This window comes from Anas platyrhynchos, chromosome 10 (genome assembly GCF_047663525.1).
Source record: "Anas platyrhynchos isolate ZD024472 breed Pekin duck chromosome 10, IASCAAS_PekinDuck_T2T, whole genome shotgun sequence".
NCBI lineage: Eukaryota > Metazoa > Chordata > Aves > Anseriformes > Anatidae > Anas > Anas platyrhynchos.
Genome location: NC_092596.1, coordinates 8725385 through 8745312, shown reverse-complemented (window position 1 = coordinate 8745312; position 19928 = coordinate 8725385). Strand labels below are relative to the sequence as shown.

Genomic DNA, 19928 nt, shown 5'->3' with positions numbered 1-19928 from the left:
TGTCCGAGGAGGGATTAGGTGGCCGTCAATGCTATCTCGTGCTGCAGGAGGCTGCTCATTTCTCCGGGAACGGATGGCTGCCCACTTCCAACATCCAAACGTGCGGCGGCTGCGTTAATTTTACGGCTCCGGGCGGTGGCTGGGCTCTGCAGAGAGCAAGCACCAAGGCTGTGCCCCTTTGCAAAGAGCTGTGGGCAAGGGCTGGGGACAGAATTTGGGCTTTCTGGGACTGGGGAGCCCCAAACTGGGCCCGCTGCCCAGGCTTGGTCTCACCAATGTCCAAGGGAGGGGAGAGGAATCCATACAGGCGGCTTTAAAGCAGAAATGTAACACCATGGGGCTCCTCCACGAGGATTCCAGGCTTTGGCTGGATGAGAAATAAAAAGGAAAAAGCTTTTTCAGGGAAGTGGAAACTGGAAGGAGCTGACATGGCCCCAAGTGGGAGCTGGTGGGCGTAGCTGGGCTCAGGGCCTCATTTGGGATGGATGCGTCCAGGCTCGGTGCGCCTCCGGAAAGCCTGGAGGGAAACGGTGACAGCAGAGTAAATAACCAAGGGAAATCAGACCGCCTCTGGGGGAAAGTCCCGGGCTGTAATAATGATGGGGCCGATCCGGAGAAGTTAGCTAGGATTAGAGGAAACTGCAAATTTAAGGTGGAAAATGACAGCCGGAGACGTCAGCTACCCTGCACAGATCTGACAGCCGCCCTGTCAGGAGAGACAGGCAGAGAGATGCAGAGGTAACGCTTGTGTTCCTGGGCACAAATGATGATCCCTGAACAAACGTGTCTAAAACCTGCAGGAAAAGATGTTCTGCTCTGGTGTTGGTCCCATTTTGGGAGGTGTCAGTGCTCTGCAGCAGGCCCCGCGGTGCAATTAGCTGCCCTGCTGCAGAGGCTGCACGCCAACAGATCAAGTGCACAGACATCCCATAGAATATCCCAAATATCCCCCTTCAGAATATCCCAAATATATGTAAAAACGAGATGAGTTGTCACAAAATAATGAAAGAAATGGCATCAAAGAGAGGAAATCCACCCAAACCGAGCGGTGTTGGAACTGGGGGGACCGGCTGATGGCCAGGGGGCTGCGGGTGCTTGGGGTGGATGGAGGCACAGCGGGGGGGGCACATGAAGGAGAGCAGCAGCCTTACCCCCACATCACAACGGCTTTTCCCTAATGCCGAAATAAAATTCAAACAAACAAACAAACAAACAAGAAACTGTTTCATGCTGTAATTACGAGTCATGAGAAGAATGCGCACAGATACGCAGCGCCCCAGTGAGCGCCTCTGGCAGCCAGGCCCCACCGAAACTCATCACGATAACGATCCCAGCAGCAATTAGGGATAAGGCTCGCCCTGCCAGCCCTCGCACCGTGGCCCCAGTTTGCTGGACGAGGCGTGCAGTGCTGTCCTCCAGCCATGGCCTCGCCGATACCATCCTGGCCTCCTCACCCAGAAAGCACAGAAGTCCAGGTCCTAAGGCCAATCCGGAGGGTGTCTTGGCCATTTGCTGCTTTGTCAGGGGGAGTTGTTTGAGCTGGGCTGGTGCTTTGGGGCTTTTGGGTCCGTTTGGGACACGGCTGGGTGTGGAAGGACCTCGTGCAGCAAGACCTTGAACTGGCAGGTGCTGGGGAGCTGGGCTCCGAGGGCTTCTGCTGGTTCTTGGTGCCCTGGGGCACTGCTGGAGCGCTTTGAGAGGCCGTGGCCTGAAGCTGGTGCTGGGAAATATATTCTGGGGTGAGAGGAAAGCCCGGGATGTCTCCTCACCTGGCACAAAGGAACATGCCCACGGTGCACGGCGCAAGCCCACGGCAGGGACGTGTGCCTGCAGGTTGCACCGATGCGCACGCAGGACCCCAGACATACATCGTGCCAGCTCCAGCTTCTCCCCAGCAGCCCACAGCTCCTTCCAGCCGTGGTCCCAGTGTGCCAGACTGCAGGGCCAAGCGGGTCCCCAAGGATCTGGGCTGCCGGTTCCAGCTCTGCCTCCCGCTGCCTGTCCTCCCCCTGCCTCCACGCCTACGCCCCATCTCACCGCTTCTTCCCTCTGCCATTTGCATAGCGTGCATATTCATGAAAGATGTGCGTAATTAAATATTCATGCACGCAGTCATTGAACTCGCAATTAATCTGAAAGTTGCAGCACTTCTTCGGTTCCCCCGCCCTGCGAGGAGTCACGAGCTGGCTCTGGCTGCCAGGGGATGCTCGGAGAGGTGGATGCAGAGGGCTGCAGCCAAGGAGGGGGGGGTTCCAGCCATCCATACCCTTTCCCCAGCCCATTTTGTCCAAATCCATGCTATTTTGCAAGAGGGAGGGCGACAAGAATTGCGATCTGCCCCTCCTGGCAGGGTGCAGGGTCTCTGCTCTCACCCAACAACGTGGCTGTGGGTTTGCTCCACGCTGATTCCTGCCCCAAAACTCAGTGCGGGGACCCTCAGCACTCAGCCCCTGCTTTGGCTGGTGCAAACCCCATCCAGGCCTGCAAAAACATCTTCACGTGGTGCCAGATGAATGAGAGCAGAGGTGGGAAGGGGTGGCTGAGTTTGGGGCAGGGAAAGCCCAGCGCCATGCAGCCCCAGGAGGCAGCGGGGACCACAGTGCGCGTTTCCATCCGTCCTTCCCGGCTGGGCACCCTTGCTTTGGGGAGTCAGGGCACCACAAGCACGGTGGCACGGCAGGAACGGGGCACCCAGGAGCTCCTGCTCAGCTTCACATCCTCATCTCTCCATCAGGAACCAGGCCAGCACCAGCTCCAGGACCTGCTTCTTTAACCTCCGAGACAGGTTGAGGTGTGACACCTCTGGAGCCAGACCCCACAGAGGTATGTCCACGCAGGAAAAAGTCACCCGTGCATTTCAAACCCACACGCCCTGCTGCAGGACTTCTCACCCTGCCCAGAAGGGTGCTGAGATCCCAGCGGGGTAAGCGAGGTGCTCCCCGGTGTGTGCCACCGAGGGAAGGGCACGGCGATGTCCTGCCCAGTGTCAATGCCAGGTGTCCAGGCACCTCCACGCCGTCTGGAGAGCAAGGGCACCCAAAAGAGGGGTGCTCAGCCTCCAGCAGAGCCGTGCTGTGCCGTGCTGTGCCGTGCTGTGCCATGCTGTGCAGGAGGAAGGATGCTGCCTGGTTTCAGCAGGGGGGACACGGGGCTCCAGCTGGTGGCACACAGGTCCAGCATCGCCAAAGCTGGTTTGGGGACCGCAGCACTGGGTATCCCAGACAGCAAACATCTGTTAAAACCATCAGAAATGTCTGCTGAAGATTTCTTCAGTGATTCCCACCATCTGGGGAGTCTGGGCAGGGACAGAGACCTCCAGGGCTGTTACAGTCAACCAGAGCAGAAGCTGCTTTGAAAACACAACCAGAGTAATCCAGAGCATTTGTTCACCTAAAAAACCTTCCGAGCAACATTCTCATCCTCTGCCAGCCTTTCCAGCCTGCCGCTTTTCACTTCTCAAGTAGGTTTTGAAGTCCATCTTCTTTGAAAACCCCTTGTTCAAAGCAGGAGGAGACACTTGGCAGGGCTGTATTTTGGCAGCTCAGCAGCACTGGCTGCGGATTGAAGCTCAGGTAAGCTCCCAAGAGGGAGCGAGGTGCTCCAGCATCCCTCGCTTAAAATCAGCCACTCTGCTGGGTTTTAAACCAGAGTTGGTGGGGGAGACCTTTGAGGAAGAGCCCTGCACAGACCTGGTGCCTGCTGCCCCCATCTGCTCCACGGTCCTTCCTCGTGGGGCTGGGAAGCTTGCGGCTGCTCAGGGCGGGTGAAATCACGGCGCTGTTTGCCGGGGGATTCTCGCTGCTCTCTCCCAGGCTCTGTCAATGTTGACCCAACGCCGGTGGATGCAAGGTGAAATCTCCGGGAAATCTCTGTAAATACCAGCGAGGCTCCGTGAGCACAAAAACCAAAGAGGATGGTGCGAGTCCCAGCCCTCCCTGGTGATGCAGAGGAAAAACGAGGTGCAGGAAAGGTCTGGCCCCATGAAGGAAACCTCGCTGCCAGCCACCCCCAGCGCCTCGGTCCCCCTCCTCCTGCCGGACCTCAGCACGATTTTCTTTCAGCCGGAGCACGCCCAGCTTACAGAGCGACAAAGCTGCTCTTGCGGGTGTTTGGGCACTTTCAGACTTACTGCGGCTTATAAATATATATTTATTATTAATTTTATTCCCTTTCTGGTGCCAGGGCGCACAGGATAAATCACCGCCGCGCTGCGATAAAGGGTCCAGGAGCCAATCTTTAGCTTTGCCTGAGATTTATGCCCCTTTAAAAACAAATATCCTGACAAAGAGAGAGATTTCCTGGCACGGAGCAGCTCTGTTTAATTAGAGAGGTGATTCATGTTTTCAATCACGGTTTAATACCGAGCCCTTTGCAGTCAGCAGCAAAGCAGGAGCCTGCAGGTCTACCAGGCTCCTGAAAGCAAACCCACCTCGGGTTGCTCCTCGCCACCAAGGGCCAGCCCTGGCCACCAGGCTCGGCTCCATCCCCCCGTGGTCCTCCTGAGGTGGGACCAGCATCACCCCAGGGCTGGGCAGCTGCTGCTGGAGAGGCACAGCCAAGCTTTGGGGAGCCCAGCTGGAGGATGGGTGTCTCGTGCCACCCCTGGAAACCAAAGCTTTGGCCCTAATTCTGCTCCAAAGTGGGGGGAAAAGGTCAATTTGGGGAAAAACAACTGAGGAATGGGGACAGCGTGGTGGAGCAGCTCCTGCTTCTGGTGGCCGTGGGTCCAGCCGGTGTGGGAGCAGCACCAGGAGCCCAATCCGGCATCACCCCTGTCCCCGCACCCTGCTGAGCATCTCGACAGAGGGGTGGGAGCGAGCCTTGGGGTGGGACCCCCAGCCCCACAGATGATGACTGGCAGCGTGCAGACACCACAACTGCCTGGGCAGCTTCTGGGAGCCGGCGGGCGCCCTGCACGCTGTGCTCCCGACCATCCCATCCCGGGCATCAATTCAGAAATAAAGCAGACGCGGCCAAGGCCCATAAAATTAATTAGCTCTCACTTTAAATTAAGCATCTCGAATGGCTGTTTCATGGAGATTTAATTAAAAGTCTGAAAGTTATGCTGTAAGCAGGAGCTGCAGCTGAGCCGGAGGGGATGGGGCGGAGGCACGGGGCTGGAAGCTGGCACCACGTCCCCAGCCGTGGCTGCGTGTGCCACTGCGTAATGGGAAGGCACGAGCTGCTGTCCCCTGGCCACCCTCTCTCAGCTCTCAGAGCTGGCGGCTCCCCCAGCTCACAGGAGGCTCCTTCTGCCCCCTGGGATTTGCCCCTGAGACAAAACCCAGCAAAGGGCTGTGGGCTGGGGGCAGAAATCCCCTCGAAGTCTGCCTGGGGGCTCCAGGCAAAGCCCAAACCACCGCCAGGCTCCCCCTGTATGGCACAGATGCTGAAGCCATCGCTCCTAACATTCCTCCCAGGAGAGCGCCCGTGTTTTTCCCTGACACACTATTTTCTGGAGAAGGACGAGGAGCTCGAATCTGAATAAGGAGGCTTTGATGGAAAAGCATCCAGCCTCGCTTGATGGCTCCTGAAGCTCCAGCCTGCTCCACGGGTGAGCTCCCCGTTGCTCCCCACCTTCCTACACCCCTCTGCGCTGCCTCTGCGGTCCCATCCCGGCTGCACGCATCAGACGGACCCAATGGGTGTCGTTAAGAGTGAGTTACATAATGGCTAATTTATCTTAATTATATAAAGCCTGTATCCACCCAGTATTTTATCTCATTCATAAACAATTTATGCCACTTTTTTCCTTTTTTTTTTTTCTTTTTTCCTGCCTTGTGAACCCTCTCCATGCCCCCCCCCCTCCCCGCAGCACGGCCCCAGCTTATTTTTGCAAGGGAAAAAATATAATTAGCATCGTGCTAGTGACACTCTGTATCCCTGCTTCTCCATCAGCGTTTCAGGGGCGTTCATCAATCTGGGGAAGTCCCCACAGGGGGACAGGGGGGTGCGAAACGCCCGGCATGGGGCCAAGGCGCATTGCTGTCCCCCCGCGCAAAGGCACGGAAGCCGTTTTGCTGCGGATCCCCACAAATTCACCAGGTTTTCGGTGCAGGGGCTTGGTGGGGGGGGGGTGACACCGCTGTCTCAGCGCTGGGGACTTGCTGCCACCCGGTGGCTGCCGCGGGCAGAGCTGGAGCCCGGCACCGGGGCCCCCGCGCGTGGGCGAGCGAGTGGGCGACCACGGGAACGCGTGTGCACGGGGGTCCTCCCGTGTCCCCCGTGTCCCCTCATCACTTCGGGGTGTCATCTGGAGCCACACGTCCCCGCTGGGTGCTCTGCATGCCTTAGCAGTGCCACAGCCAGGCAACCCGTCACCGGGGCTAATTAGAGATGGAGTTGGGAACGGTAACTGCAACGGTGCCACTTCTGCCTTTTTTGGTGAATTAAAGTATCTCCCATAAATCAGCAAGGGGAGGGAAGAAGCTGTCCCGTAACTGTGGGAGCTTCCCAGGGAAGGGAACCGCTTTGCAGGGATTTAATCACTCGAGGGTGATTAAATCCAGTGGGTCTTCACTGGGACTCGTGGCCCAAGGGTCTGGTGCTGGGATGCCCCAGGCAGGGTGTGCAGGCATGGTGAGGGCAAGTGGCTGCTGCACCAGGTTCCCTGGTGGCCCCAAGGGTAGAGATCCACCAGCAGCCACAGGGATGCCCGGACCCACACCTTGCCTGCATTGTTCACGTCGGGGCCGTGCAATCCCTGTTGGGGTGCTGGGACTGCAAACGAGGGGGTGCTTTCAGGGCAAGGGTGCGCAACGAAAAGTCTTGCACCATCTCCTGCTTTGCATCGAGATGTTGGGTTATGCTAGGAGAGAGGATGGGCCTTGGTCGTCCTCCACCAGCAGATATGAGGAAAAGCGACAGCATTTTGGGGGCCATCCCTTAGGTCATTGCAGAGCCATGCATTACAAACCCACTTCAGTCCTTCTATCTAGACAGGGTCTTTCCCTCTGAAAGAGCTGGAAAGGGATTTCCAGCCAAAAACATCGCTCACGATTCAAAATGCTCAAAGCTGGAGCTTATTGCCATGGGGAAGCAGCCTGCGGATCCCCGAGGAGAGGAGCGAATGTCTTGGTGACTGCGCGTACGCTCTCCCAAATGCCACCAGGAATAAGACGTCCTGCTACCTGCCACCAGTGCCAAAACCGACCGCAGAGCAGAGGAGCCCTGCAGAGAGGAGGGGACGAGGAGGGGAAGCGCTCGCCCACGTGCGCGGGAGCAGGGTGGGCGCCCACGTCCCCCTCCCACCCGCTGCGCCGTGCTCCACGCTGGGGAGCTGGGGATGCTGCCACCACCCTGTGGCCCCACTGCGTCCCCTCCCACCCCACAGCACGCGTGACGAGGCATTGCCTGCACCCCATGCCCTGCTCCCCACTGCCTCCCTGCTGCCCCACGTCCCCTTCCTTCCGCCAGCCAGCTGGAGAGGCTTCCAGAGCCAGCAGCTCGGTGTGCCACCTTGGGTTCGTGCAGTCTGGAGCAGGCAGAGAGGGGGACGCGGTGACACTCCTGACGCACGGGGACATCAGCAGGAGGCAGGGTGGGGGTGGCCTGCCCCCCGTGCACAGCACAAGGCAAGAGGCACGGGCTGGAAATTAATGCAGAGGAGCTAATGAGCGAGAAGAGGGGAGCACGGCAGAGGGGGGCATCTCCTGCAGGGTGGCTTGTCGCCTCCGCTCCTTCTCGGTGGCACCCCGGGAAGTGTTTAGCACTGCAGCATAACGCCTCTAATCGCAGCCACGGCACTCACACCCCCAGCACAGGTGTTTCTTCCTCAAAACCCAGCCAGTGTGGCTCCATCCCTGCTCAGCCTGCACCTGGAGAGCTGAATGCCAGCGTGCGTCGGAGTCGAGCGCATGCAGCGAGGTGGCCGATGGCCTCCATCGCTCTCCTCCGATGCCCTCGGGGAGAGCGAACGCCCACCCCGAGGGCATCGGAGCGGGACGGATGGCGCGTGGAGACCCACGTGCGCCGAGGAGCTGCTGGGCCGGGGCCTGTCAGGGCATTTTAGGTGGTTTGCTGGAGCGTTACGCGTGGAGGAAAACATCCGCGGCTGGCGGCGGGCTGCGTGACTCACCGCCACCCGGTTATGCAAGCAGAGCAGCTGCGGGGCGAGCGGGTGCCCCGGAAAAAAAAAGCCACCCGGTTTTGGGGCAACACACAGGGCCCTGGGGGGGGAGCACAGATTCCCTCTGCCTTGGGGGGGAAAGGGGAGGTGAGCCGGGCTGGGAACGGCTGGGAAAGCTCCCCAAAAGCTTGGCAAAGGGGAAGATTTTGTAGGGGTGGGGGAGGAGCGTTCTCTTTTTCTCCTTCCCCTGGGAAGCCCCGGTGCCTGCTGCCTTCAGGGGAACTCCACAGGAGCCCCCAGGCCAGCGGGGGACACCCTCAGCCCCTCTCCTCTTCCAGCAGCGAGAGCTCCCCACGGCCCCGTGCGAGGGGAAAAGGCCGAGCTGGCTGGGAGAGCACCGAGGGGGGCGCACGGAGCCACCTCCCCTCCGTGCCCGGCGCTCGGTGCCAGCCCCTCCGGGTCTCTCTCCCGGGCGATGCCCTTCTCCCTGCGCCCACGGGATGGCAGCAGCCTCCCGCGGCTCCTGCTGGGCACCCACGGCCACGCGTGGGGCTTCCCCGAGCCTTTTTTTTTCGGAGAAGGTTTGCGGCCGGGGGGCGTGGGGAGAAGAAAGCCGCTCGCGGGGCTGCGTAGCCGCGGTAGCCGTGCGCCCTTCCTCGCTTACGGCTGGGCTGGGAAGTGCTTCACCCTCATGTGATGCGAGCGCGTCTTCCTCCTCGCCAAATAGGGAACAGAAATGTTTATCCCACACTTCTGCCTCCCCTCCAGCCGCAGCAGCGGCCCCGTTAGCATCCCGTGCTCTGCCGCCGGGCCCCGCCGCTGCCCCGGGTGCTGGTGCGCCACCGGCCGGATTTTGACCTGCGCTATCTCCCCTTATCGCTCCCGTGCACTTCAGCCCCTCTGCTTGTTCCCTCGATCGATCCCGTCGCAATGCCTACGTGCGGACACCCTCCCCGCTGCCCTCCCTTCCCCTCCTGCCTGCTCAGGGCTCCTTGGCCCAAAGCCGCTCCAGCAGCTCCCGGAGCCCTCTCCGGATGCGTGCAGGGAGGGTGACAGCAGCCAGCCCTGGGCGAGTGGTCCCCAGCTGGGGACCACTCAGTGCCCCCCCTACCCCTCCCAGCATCCCAGGGCAGCCGTCCCCACATCTCCACCAGTCTTGTCCCCTGTCCAGGACAGCACGACATGCTCCAGCCTGCAGCTCGCCGTGGGAGATGCTCCCACCGGGGTGCCAGAGCACCAGGGAAGTCATTTCTCCTCCCCTCTGCTGAAATTTCCTTTTCCCATTGCCTTCCCCTGCTGCCCCACAGGCACATGAACCCTTCTGCCCACCTCCCTCGTGCACTGTCCTCCCGTGCCTCTTTCTGCCTCTGGAGCCCAGGGTTTCCAGCTGCGGCAGTGCTGCTGGGTCACTCCAGGCTTTTCTGTCACCCGGGGGCTTTTCTTCTCCATTTTCTCCTCCAGAGCCACATGGGGCTTTGCCCAAAGCCTCGGGGGCTGATGGCCACACTGGCCACACTCCACCCCAGGAGACGCAGAGCGGGGGTGGCAGGGCCATGGGTGCCTGTAGGGTGGTGCCCCAGGGGGTGACAGGGCGGTGGGTGCCCAGGGTGGGCAGCGGGCTGCGTCCTGAGGGTGGGGGGCCAGTGGGCAAGCAGGTGCCGGTGGGTGCCAGCAGGGTGGTGCCCCACGGGGCGCAGCGGCAGCGGGTCCCCGCGCCATATCACGTCCCCAGTGAGTCAGCGGGTGCCACTGGGGTGGCGTCCCGTGGGGTGGAGTGGAGTGGCACCGGGGGGGGGGGACGGGACACCGTCTTCCTGGTGCCACCGCGGGTCCCCAGCGGGTCCCCCAGTGGGTGCCGGCGGGGAGGTGCCCCAGGGGCGCAGCGGCAGCGGGGTGCCAGCGGCTCCGGGTGGCACCGCGTGTCCCAGCGCCTACCGGCGGGGCTCCCCCCCCCAGGGGAGGGCTGGCAGCGGCCTCGGGCGGGGCGGTGCCGGGGCTGGCAGCAGCGGGTGCCGGCGGGGCGGGCTCCCGCGGGGCGGCCCGGGGTGGGGCGGCGGCGGCGGCGGCGGCGGCAGCGGCTGCGGGGCGGGGAGCGGAGGCGGCGGCGGCCGGGCGCTCGGGGGCCGCCGTTACCAATCAGCACCGGGAGGAGCGGAGCCGGGAGCCGGGACCGGGAGCGGGGCCGGGGCCGTGGCCGGGGCCGGGCGGGCGGCTGGCTGGCTGTGCGCGGCGCTCGGTACCGGGCGCGTCCCCTGCCGCCGCTCGCCCTCCGCGCGGCCCCGGTGGCGGCGGCGTTGGAGGCGGCGTTGGAGGCGCGCAGGGGCGCGGGATGTCCTCGTCGCCCGGCGAGGAGTGCCGCTCGCCCGTGGGGCTGGACTGCTGCAGCTGCTGCCTGGACTTGGCCAACCGGAGCGGCCCGGAGGAGGGGGCCGGGGGCGAGAACAACAACCCGGGCAGCCCCACCGTCAGCAGCTTCCGGCAGCTGCAGGAGCAGCTGGTCCGCAAGAACCTCAACACCGACAAGCTGAGCTCCATCATGCGCCAGGACTCGCTGGAGCCCGTGGTGCGGGACCCCTGCTACCTCTTCAACCAGGGCATCTGCAACAGGAACATCGACCAGACCCTGCTCTCCATCCTGCTGCTCTTCCACAGGTGGGTGCCGCCGGCGGGGACGCGTTGGGGTGGCAGGGTGCAGGTGTGTCCCGCGCCTGGTGGTGCCCGGCGTGTGGCCCCTGGCTGCGTGCCTCGGTCCCCAGCCCCGTGGTTGTCCCCCTGGCTCCGTCATTCCCGTGCAGACGCTGCCAGCAGGGCCGTGGGCAGCCGTCCTGCGAGGACAGGGGCAGCTGCTGCTCAGAGGCTGTGCCACCTCCGGAGCCACCTCTGGAGTTAGTGAGAAGATGTTGGGGGGGAGCCCAGGAGCCCCGCTGCCAGGTCCTGCTCCTTCAGCAGCTTCCCTTGCAGTAAACACAGCGGGGACAGGTTTGGCCTGGGTGGCGTTTCCCATCGCCCAAGCCATGGGGTTGGCGCCATCCCCGTGGGCTGGGGATTTACACCCCCAAAGGCTGGGCAAGGGGCACCCGGAGCTACTTTAGGCATCTCCCCAAAATGCTGGTGGCCGCCTGGGTCCGGTGCTGCACCCGTGGCACCTGTGTGACCAGCGGGGCACACGCACTGCCTCATCCCACCCAGGGTCCCTGCTCCTTCGGAGCCACCCTCGGCTCCTCTGGCACTTGCATAACACGGGGCCCATGCTCAGGTGGGAAAGGAGGGGCTGGGCTGCCCGCCAAAGCACCCGGCTGCACAGCGAAGCAGCCTGGGCGGGAGGGAAATTGGGGCGAGAAGCAGAGATTTCCCTCGGCGGCATGATGCTGCAGCCAGCTGGCACCACGGGCAGGGGAGGGAGGCGAGACCATCCCCAGCACACGCTGCGAGGGCTGGGGATCGGAGCCAAGCAGCCGGGTGCTCCCCCGGGGATGGCAGAGGCAGTGCCCGTGGGCACGGTCTGCCCGCTTTGGGGCCAGTCCCTGCTGGGGCAGGACCCTGGTGAGCACCAGTTTGCTCTGCCGAGGTGGAGAGCGAGCGCAGGTGCTTGGGGAGCAGGGTTCCTCCCCACTGGTGTGCATCGGTGCCCCACGCTGCCCGACCCCGTCCCCTGTGCCCTGCCGGTGCCATGTCCCGGGGGCTGCGCTCGGTGCCGTTCGCAGGCAGTTGTGTGCCCACACCTCCGTTCGCTGCTGTTTTGCTCCAGCCTGAACTTTCTCCTCCTGGGGAATGCGCCAAGATACCCAAGAGGTGATAGCACACGGGGCGGGGGATTGTGGGTGCCGGAGGAACACCCCGATAACATGCCCGATAAGGGCACCCTCGCTGCTGGCACCAGGGAACTCGAACAGGTTGGTGGCCCTTGTTGTGACCGATGTGCTCCTGCACTGGCACGGGAGGAGGAGGAGGAGGAGGTCGCGTGGGTGCTCGTGCTCACGTGGGGCCAAAGCCCGTGCTGGAGTCAGCACCATGCTGGGGGGCTTGGCCAACCTGCATTCAGCATTCCCAGCCTGTTTCGGGGGTTTTCCCCCAGGTTGCGTGGTCCTTGCGGGGCTCTCCGTGCTCTTTGCTCAGCGCTGGGACGCAGGAGGCAGGGATGCTCCAGCCCTCTGCTCCCGCACGCAGAGGCTCCTGGAAGAAAGAAAGAGGGCACACGTTCAGAAAGGGCTTCCTCATCCCGTGCCACCTTCCCCTGGTCCTGGACAAGAAAATCAGAAAGAGCCAGGGCCGGGCAGGCGGCACAGACTCAGGCAGGAACCTTGCAGCCCCCGCTTTCCAAGCACGGGGTCAGGCTGGCGAGCAGGAGGCGCGCGGGGTGGCATCTGCGGCACGGCACCGCTTGTTCCCGTCCGTCTGGCGTCCCTTGGCAGCAGCGATGCCACGGCCCAAAGGGCAGCCCCGGGGAGCGCATTCCTGCCCGCCGAGTGGGTTGGAGCAACAAGGAGGCATTGAGGCAGCGGGAGCAGGCACGGGCGTGAGAGAGGGGTGGGTGTGGGACGGCGCTGCCCGGGGAGGTGGCCACGGGAACGTCCCCAGCCCACCAGGACAAAGCTGCCTGCGCCTTTCCTACGAGGCTGTGGCCGAGGGGGGGTCACCGGGGTCTCAGCATCACAGCCTCACACGAGTGGGAAGCAAACAGACCCCGTTTGCAGAGCGCAGCGGGTGCCCCGCTGGTTTTGGGGTGCACGACCAGGTGCACGTGGGCGAGGGCCACGGAGGCGTGGAGGCTGCAGCCAGCCCCAAAGCCGTGCTCCGCCGATGAGCACCGAGTTATATTTATCCGGGCACTGCACAGCGCTGGCTTCGGGACAGGAGTTTGTCACCCTCCGTCTGAGTTTATATCTGTCGGGGGCGGGGGGGCTGCAGAATGGCTCTGGGGGCATTATGGGGAGCACAGGGTCCTGGAGATCAAGTCCAGCCTGGTGGCTCCTGTGGGGATGGCAGCGCTATGGGACAGGTTGGGGTTAGGGTTGTTAGGGTTGGGTTTAGGGTCAGGGTCAGGGTTAGGAACGGGTTTAAGGTTTGGGTGAGGGTTAGGACTGGGGTTAGCACTGGGGTTAAGGTTTGTTTTAGGGTGTGTGTTACGGTTGTTAGGGTTGGGATTAAGGGTGGGGTTGGATTTAGGGTTGGGTTTAAGAGTTAGGGTTAGGATTGGGTTTGCGGCTAGGGTTAGGGCGTAGGGCTAGGGTTAGGTTAGGGTTAGGTTAATGTTAGGGTTAGGTTTAAAGTGAGTGTTAGGATGAGGGTTAGGGTTGGGGTTAGGACTGGAGCTGGGCTTACGGTTGGGTTTAGGGTTAGGGTAAGGGTCAGGGCATGGCCTCGGGCTGTCCCCAGGTGGTGGCACATGCCCGTGCGCAGCTGGTGGCCAAGGCTGGGCCGGTGGGGGATGGCAGCAGTGGCAGCTACAGGTCCTGCTTGCGGCCCCTTTGCTTTCGCCCTGTTATTGTTTGGAAATGTCAGCGAGGGCAGGGTTTCAGCGACGCGGCCCGGCTCCGAAATGCCCGGGATGCTTCGCAAAGGCCAGGCGGGGTATTAATAACAGGCTCCTCTGAAGCTGCACAGCTCCAGCACCCGTCCTTGCCTGACCTCCTCGGGGGCGGCTGGTGGCGCTCGGCTCCTCTCCTGCTCCCGACCCCACCACCCGCCGTCTGTCCGGGCTTCTTGCGTCCGTCTGTCCAGTTTTGGGGGCTGCCAAAGCTCCCCCAGCGCCCAGAGTCCCCCACAGTGAGCGCCAAGCCCGGGTGCCACCCCTGAGAGGAGAAGCTGAAGGACTCCGTGGTTTCCTTGGGCGCTGGGAAGAGGTTGCCCCAGGTGCTGCTGTGCGGCTTCCCAGCTCCTGTCCGCTCATTATTATAATGAGCTGCCTCCCAATTAGCGAGCTGGGCGCTCCTCTAACGGGCCCTGCAGCGTCACGGCCACGTCCTCTCCGTCCCTGCTTCCCCCAAAACCGGACAGGATGCTACCGGGGTGCGCTGGGGGGGCGGGCTCCGGGAGGAAGAAAGGGGGCGCGGTGACAAAAGTTGGAGAAAGAAAGGAAAATTGCAGCTCTCAGCAGGCCGGCGCTGGGGTGTGCGCTCGCACGCCAGCGCACAGAGAACTGGGAGTACGGCCAAGTACCTTTATCAGAGGAAGCAGGCCGCCCAACAGCTGGACGGGGGAGCCTGCCAGGGCCCCCCCCCCGCGCCCTCCTCAGCCTCCCCCAGCCCCACGGGTCCGGGGAGTCCTCCCTGTGCCACCGTCCTCATAGGGTGGTGGGCAGGAGAGGTTCTCCTCCAGCCATCCGCACTGCAAACCCTCTCCTGGTGTTTGTGAGGACTGCGATCGCTGTCCCACGGCTCCAGGGTGCTGTGGGTTGGGGTCTAGCAAAGCCCCCAGCAGCACCTCAGAGCTTGCACACCCACAGGTGCACCCCGGAGGGGTTGTTCCCTGCTCTGTGGCCACTCCTGGGGGCATCTGTGAGCCCTCCGAGGTCCTCAGGATGAGGAAACCAGAGGTGGCCGGCTGGCTCAGCACGACACTGGGGATTTGGGGCTGTGAAAGGCAGGGTTTTCTTCGCTGCGTGTTTGCAAGCAGTGGCTTTTCCTCTCCCCCCTGCCCCCCCCTCTCCGCTCTGACCCTTTGAGCCGGAGGTCTGGCTGTGCTGGGCAGCTCTGGCTCGCTGCCTTTCCCATATTGCTGCTCTCCAGCCTCTCCGAGGCCTGCCTATAAACATTTCCCACGCCTCAGACCCTCGGAAGGGCCTTCCTCCCATTGAACCGAGTCCTTGGAAGAGAGCGAGCCAGCCAGGAGCGCTGCCACGGAGCAGCGGGAAGGCCCTGGGGCTGGGGGAGAGCAGAGGCTGAGGCCGGAGGGCTGCTGCGAGCAGCACTCGCCGTGCAACGTGCCTGCAGGACGGGGTAGCGTGCACGCAGCAGGGGCGTGCTCGCGGGGCATGCGCGCACAAGCGTGTGCCTGCATGTGCGTGCGTGCAACTCTGTGCAAGGTGCACGCACGTGGGCTGCCAAGCGCATACGTGTGCGTGCCACAGATGCATGTGCTAGGCTTGTGTGCGTGTACACGGCACGCAGGTGTGGGGGGGGGCACGCGTGGGCTGCGAGCTGCGCCCGCACTCGTGTGCGTGGTGCATCCTTCCCAGATGGGAGCCATCCGGAGCGATCCGCAGGGGCTTCCCTCGGTGCTGCGGTGCTGGGGGCAGCCCAGATTTTCCCGATCCACCTGGGAAGGGTGCCCCAAAGCAGGCCCCAAAGCAGCCAAGCACCCCCGGCACCGGGGCTGGGTGGGCACCCACCACGGGAGGGCCCCGGCACGGTGCCACCAAGCGTGTCCTGCCCCGCGCAGCGGCGTCCCGGGGGCTGTCACACAGAGCGCCTTTCACCCTCCCGCTCCCCAGCTCGGGGTGGCACGCTGGCCCCTGAAAGGGACAATTGAGCACGGCTGAGGTCACCCCCACCCCCCCCCAGCGTCTGTACCCCGTGCCCGCGTCCCCTCCCCGCAGCCTGAGGACGCTGCCAGCATCCCTCGGACATCGCTGCCAGCGCCGGGGCGCAGAGGGGCCGGAGAGGGGCATGGCCATCCCCCCGCCGTACTCCCCCAGCCTCTTCAGGAGGAGGGACCGGTGAGTGGGGTCCTGGGGGGGGTGCACAGTGCCTTCCTGGGGGCTTTGCGTGGGTCAGGGTGCTGCTGTCACGGGGCAGTGCGCGTCACCTCCCCGCAGGGACACAGGGGGGGCCCTGCGTGTGTCCCCTCCTGCGTGTGTCCCCTCCATCAGGCCGGGGCACGGTGTGCGTCCATCCTTGCGGCACCGACCCCAGATGTGGGTTTTTGGGATCAGGACTCAGCTCCGGGGAGGGGGGGGGTCTCTTGCACCAGGGGGAGCGCGGTGGGAACGGGGCTTGCACACGCGTGTGCGCACGCAGGATGCTGCCGGCTGCACCCCGAGGACCCCCCCAACCTCCCCTCTAGGACGCAGCTCCGGGGGTCCCGCAGCCCGGGACACGGGGGGGGCACCGATACGGGGCCAGGGCCGGCTCCGGCCCCGCTGCAGCCCCGGTCCCGGCCGCGGGGGGGCGGCTCCCCCCCCCCCAGGCGCGGCCCCGCCGTGCCGGGTTATGCAAGGCCGGGGCGGGGCCGCTGCTGGCCCCGGGCTTGTTTTGCGCCCCGGGGTTTGTTTTGCACTCGGGGGTTGTTTTGCACTCCCGTTTCTGTTGTGTTTGTGCTGGTGGATTAATTTTTTTTTTTTGGTGTTTTGATTTTTTTTTTTTCTCCCCAGTCCGGTTTTGTTTTGCTCGGCGTTTTTGTTTGGGGTTTGCCCTCCCGTTTTGGGTTTGCACTCCCGTTTTCGGTTTGCTCTCCATTTAGCTTTGCCCTCTTTTTCCCGTGCGCGCCCCCTTTCCCCCTGCGCACCCCCTTTCCTCTTTGCGCACCCCTTTTCTCTTGGCGCACCCATCACAGCCCCTTTTTCTTCTGCACCACGGACCCCCCCGGGCCCTGACCCCCCAATAAGGGTCGCTCCCCCCCTTCACCCCCCCATCCACTCCCCCCTGCAGGTCGGGGAGGGGGGGGACTCAGTGTACCGGGGGGGGGACGCGTTGTACCGGGGCAGCCCCGCGCGTTACCGGGCGTTACCGGGAGCGGCGCTGCGGGGCTGGGGGCGGCCCCCCCCGCCGACCCCGCCCGCCGCCCATATAAACTGGGGGGCGGCGGCAGGAGCCCGCAGTGCGCCCTGGACCCTCTGTTCGTTACGCTCGCTCCTCGCCGCCGCCGTTCCCCGCAGCCATGAGCACCGGCGTGTACCAGTCCCCCATGGAGGTGGCTGTGTACCAGCTCCACAACTTCTCCATCTCCTTCTTCTCCTCTCTGCTGGGGGGGGACGTGGTCTCCGTGAAGCTGGACAACAGGTAGGGGCAGGCCTTGGGGAATGGGATTGGGAAGGGGGTGGGGGGGAGCCCATGCGTTGCCCCCCTCCGCCTCCTTCCATCCTCAAGCGTTGCCCCTCCGGTGAAGGGGGAGCCTGGGGCATTGCCCCCCGTGAAATGTGGGGGCTCTGTTGGATGCCCAGTAAAGGGGGGGTGCACCCCGGTGTGTGGATCCGTGGGGGCTCGCTGCTAACGCCCTCCCTCTCCGCTCTCTTCCAGTGCCTCCGGAGCCAGCGTGGTGGCCATCGACAACAAGATTGAGCAGGCAATGGTGAGCCACAGCCCTCTGTCACCACCAGGAGGGGTGCGGGGGGGGGTCCCCGTTCTGTGGGTGGGTATCTCCCCTGGAGCTGGGGGTCCCCCCCGCTCCCCAGCCTGTTGCTGGGCAGAGCAGCTCCTTTGTCTGCCTGCTGCAGCTGGCAGAGCTCATTGGCTCCGGCTGCGCCGCAGTGCGCAGGGAAAAAAGGGGGGGGATGGATGGGGGACATGGGAAGGACCCTCCGGGGGTGTGTGGGGGACAAGCCGCGTCCCCCGGCTGCTGGGGACTTGCAGCCTGCCGGCCTCCCCCTGGGGAGGGGGGTGATGGATGCGGGTGCCTCTGGAGGTGGGGAGATTGGGACCCTGGGCTGGGGGGCACCGGGGTGCAGGGGATGAGGTGGGGGGGATGTGGGGTGGGGAAAAGTCCTGGGAAGCCACCCCCCAGGGCACGGCCGTGACGGGTCCCGCTCCTTCCCCCTTGCAGGACCTTGTGAAAAACCATCTGATGTACGCGGTGCGGGAGGAGGTGGAGGTGCTGAAGGAGCAAATCAAGGAACTGTTGGAGAAAAACTCCCAGCTGGAGCGCGAGAACAGCCTCCTGAAGACCCTGGCCAGCCCCGAGCAGCTGGAGAAATTCCAGTCGCGGCTCCCCGCCGAGGTGCTGTGCCCGCAGGAGCAGAGCCCTGGGGCGGCCCCCTCGGCCCCGCAGGCGGGGGGCTCTGCGGTGTAAGGTGGCTCTGTCCTCGGGGTGGGCAGAGCCACGGAACTCTTTCTACTTCCATCTCCTGCAAAAAAAAACCAAACAACAACCAACCAAGAACCTAAAAACCACAAAGCCGTTTTTCCGCCTCGCGCGGAGGACTGCCGGAGCCCGGCGCTGAGCCGTGCCCCCCGGGCAGAGCCAGCGGCCGCCTCCCGCCTGAGGATGCTCGACCGCCGGGGAGGTGCTGGCAGCAGCTGACCTCGCCGAAATCTGGGTGCCCCGCGGCCCCAGGGTGGGACCCCGCCGTTGGAAGGAGCGCGCCCCGAGCCCCGTGCCTTTGCTGCGCTGTTTTGTTTTCCTTTTGTTGTTGTTTTTTTGGGGGGTTTTGGGGAGGGAGGCAGCCGAAACCTGACTCTCGAGCAGCACGGGCAGTTGTGGTTGCACGCACGTCGGCGTGGGGATTACGAGGAAAAAAAAGAGGAGGAGAAAGAAGAAGAAAAAAGCTTGTTTTACTAGTTCAGAGTCTTCTGTAGCCGTATCTATGTGCAAACATGAGCGGCACCCGCGATGCTGCGGGTGCTCGGGGCCAGCCGTGCCCTTCTCTGTACAGCTGGGGGATGTGAGTGGAGACTGGAACAACAAGCGGCTGGAACTGGGTGAACTGGGCGGCCCAAAGGAGGGAACGGCAGCGATGGGGGGGCTGCGCTCCTGCCTGCGCCCCCCGGGGCTCGCCGGCTTCCCGGGTGACGGGACGTCCCTGCGGACGTCAGACAGTTGGAGCGGTGACACGGTTGTGTAAATTTTATTAGAAAAGGCAATAAACTCTACTTTTTTACAGAAATGCCTCCCCGACCTCTGTGTATGTAGCTGGGGAGGGGGGCGCTGGGTGGGATGGGGCTGGAGTTCCAACCTGCTGGGTTTTGTGGTGCTGCTGCTTGCTGGCTCCCCAGCAGAGACCCCCATCTTGTTCCCTTCATTTGGGATCTTGTTCCCTGGCTGGGCTGAAATGGGATTTTGGAGAGGAGAGCATCCTATGGAAGGGGAAGGCCTGATCCTATGGGTCTTGCCAGGGCTGTGTGCAGGGTGGGGGCAGGCAGGGCGCTGTGCTCTCCCTCCCCAGCTCTTCCCATGGCTTCTCGCAGCCCTGATGCAATTTTTTAGCCATCCCGAAGCGCCCTGTGAGGGTCGGAGCAGGGCTGGGTGCGTGCGGTGATCCTGGATTTGGTTTTATGGCTGGGGCCAGGCGCGGCTCCCCATGGGATTTTGCACCCCGGGCCAGCAAAGGGGCTGCAGCGGTGCCCCTGGGGTGCCCACATCCTGCAGCCTCCCCTGCTGAGGGTGGCGTGAGGCAGGGCAGGGCAGTGCCGGGGCGCTTGGTGCCCTGGAAACGCGGCGCAAACACCAAAACAGCAGCCCACGCAGCCGCCGGGGTGCCCGGCCCCATAGCCCGGGGCTGGGATCTTCCCCCCCCTGCAACCCTTTTGGGCACCCCCGGGGACATGGTGTGGCTTGCACACGCGTGTGCAAACGCGCTCCCCCCGCCGGCTGCGCGCACGGTTGCACGCGCGCTGCAGCAAGCTTGGAAAGGGCCGGGGGGGGTGCGCGCGTACGGGGCGATCCCTTAACACACACACCCCAAAACCGCTTTCTCCAGCTACTCCTTCCCCCCCCCCGGGGGTGGGCAGAGCCCTCTGCAGCGTGGTGTGACACGGGGACAGCCAATGGCACCGCCGGCGCGGCCGCAAACCCCTCCCTGCGGCTGGCACCGGCCCCCCCGCGCCCCCTCCCTGCGCCCCCCCCTCCCAGCTCCTTAGGGCTGCGGTGTCCCCTCTGTGGGACGGGGGCTGTGTGTCCCACACCCCCAGCGGGGTCAGGCGTGGCTGCCCGGGCAGCAGAGGGTTAACTCGCTGCCTCAGGGAGTTTCCAAGAAACGGGCGATTTG

The 19928-nt window shown here is 63.7% G+C and overlaps 1 protein-coding gene across 2 annotated transcripts; it reads left to right on the top strand.

Annotated features, from left to right (window-relative positions):
- Positions 1 to 10142: 10142 nt before the first annotated feature.
- TSC22D3 (TSC22 domain family member 3) lies at positions 10143 to 18827 on the top strand. Of its 2 annotated transcripts, none has more exons than XM_027465047.3 (3): positions 10143 to 10720; positions 17245 to 17296; positions 17768 to 18827. In XM_027465047.3, exons 1-3 carry the CDS (start codon positions 10398 to 10400, stop codon positions 18011 to 18013), a joined length of 621 nt encoding a protein of 206 aa, XP_027320848.1. In that variant the 5' UTR covers positions 10143 to 10397; the 3' UTR covers positions 18014 to 18827. The 2 variants fall into 2 exon arrangements, with proteins under 2 accessions (XP_027320848.1, XP_027320849.1); XM_027465048.3 differs by lacking the exon at positions 10143 to 10720 and adding an exon at positions 16803 to 17007.
- The last annotated feature ends 1101 nt before the right edge of the window (positions 18828 to 19928 follow it).

What these genes read in the sequence shown, in the direction of transcription:
- TSC22D3 (XM_027465047.3), top strand. Translation starts at nt 10,398, where the DNA reads ATGTCCTCGTCGCCCGGCGAGGAGTGCCGCTCGCCCGTGGGGCTGGAC. An exon ending in ATCCTGCTGCTCTTCCACAG is followed by an intron (nt 10,721 to 17,244) that starts GTGGGTGCCGCC and finishes GCTCTCTTCCAG; the next exon opens with TGCCTCCGGAGCCAGCGTGG. An exon ending in ACAAGATTGAGCAGGCAATG is followed by an intron (nt 17,297 to 17,767) that starts GTGAGCCACAGC and finishes TCCCCCTTGCAG; the next exon opens with GACCTTGTGAAAAACCATCT.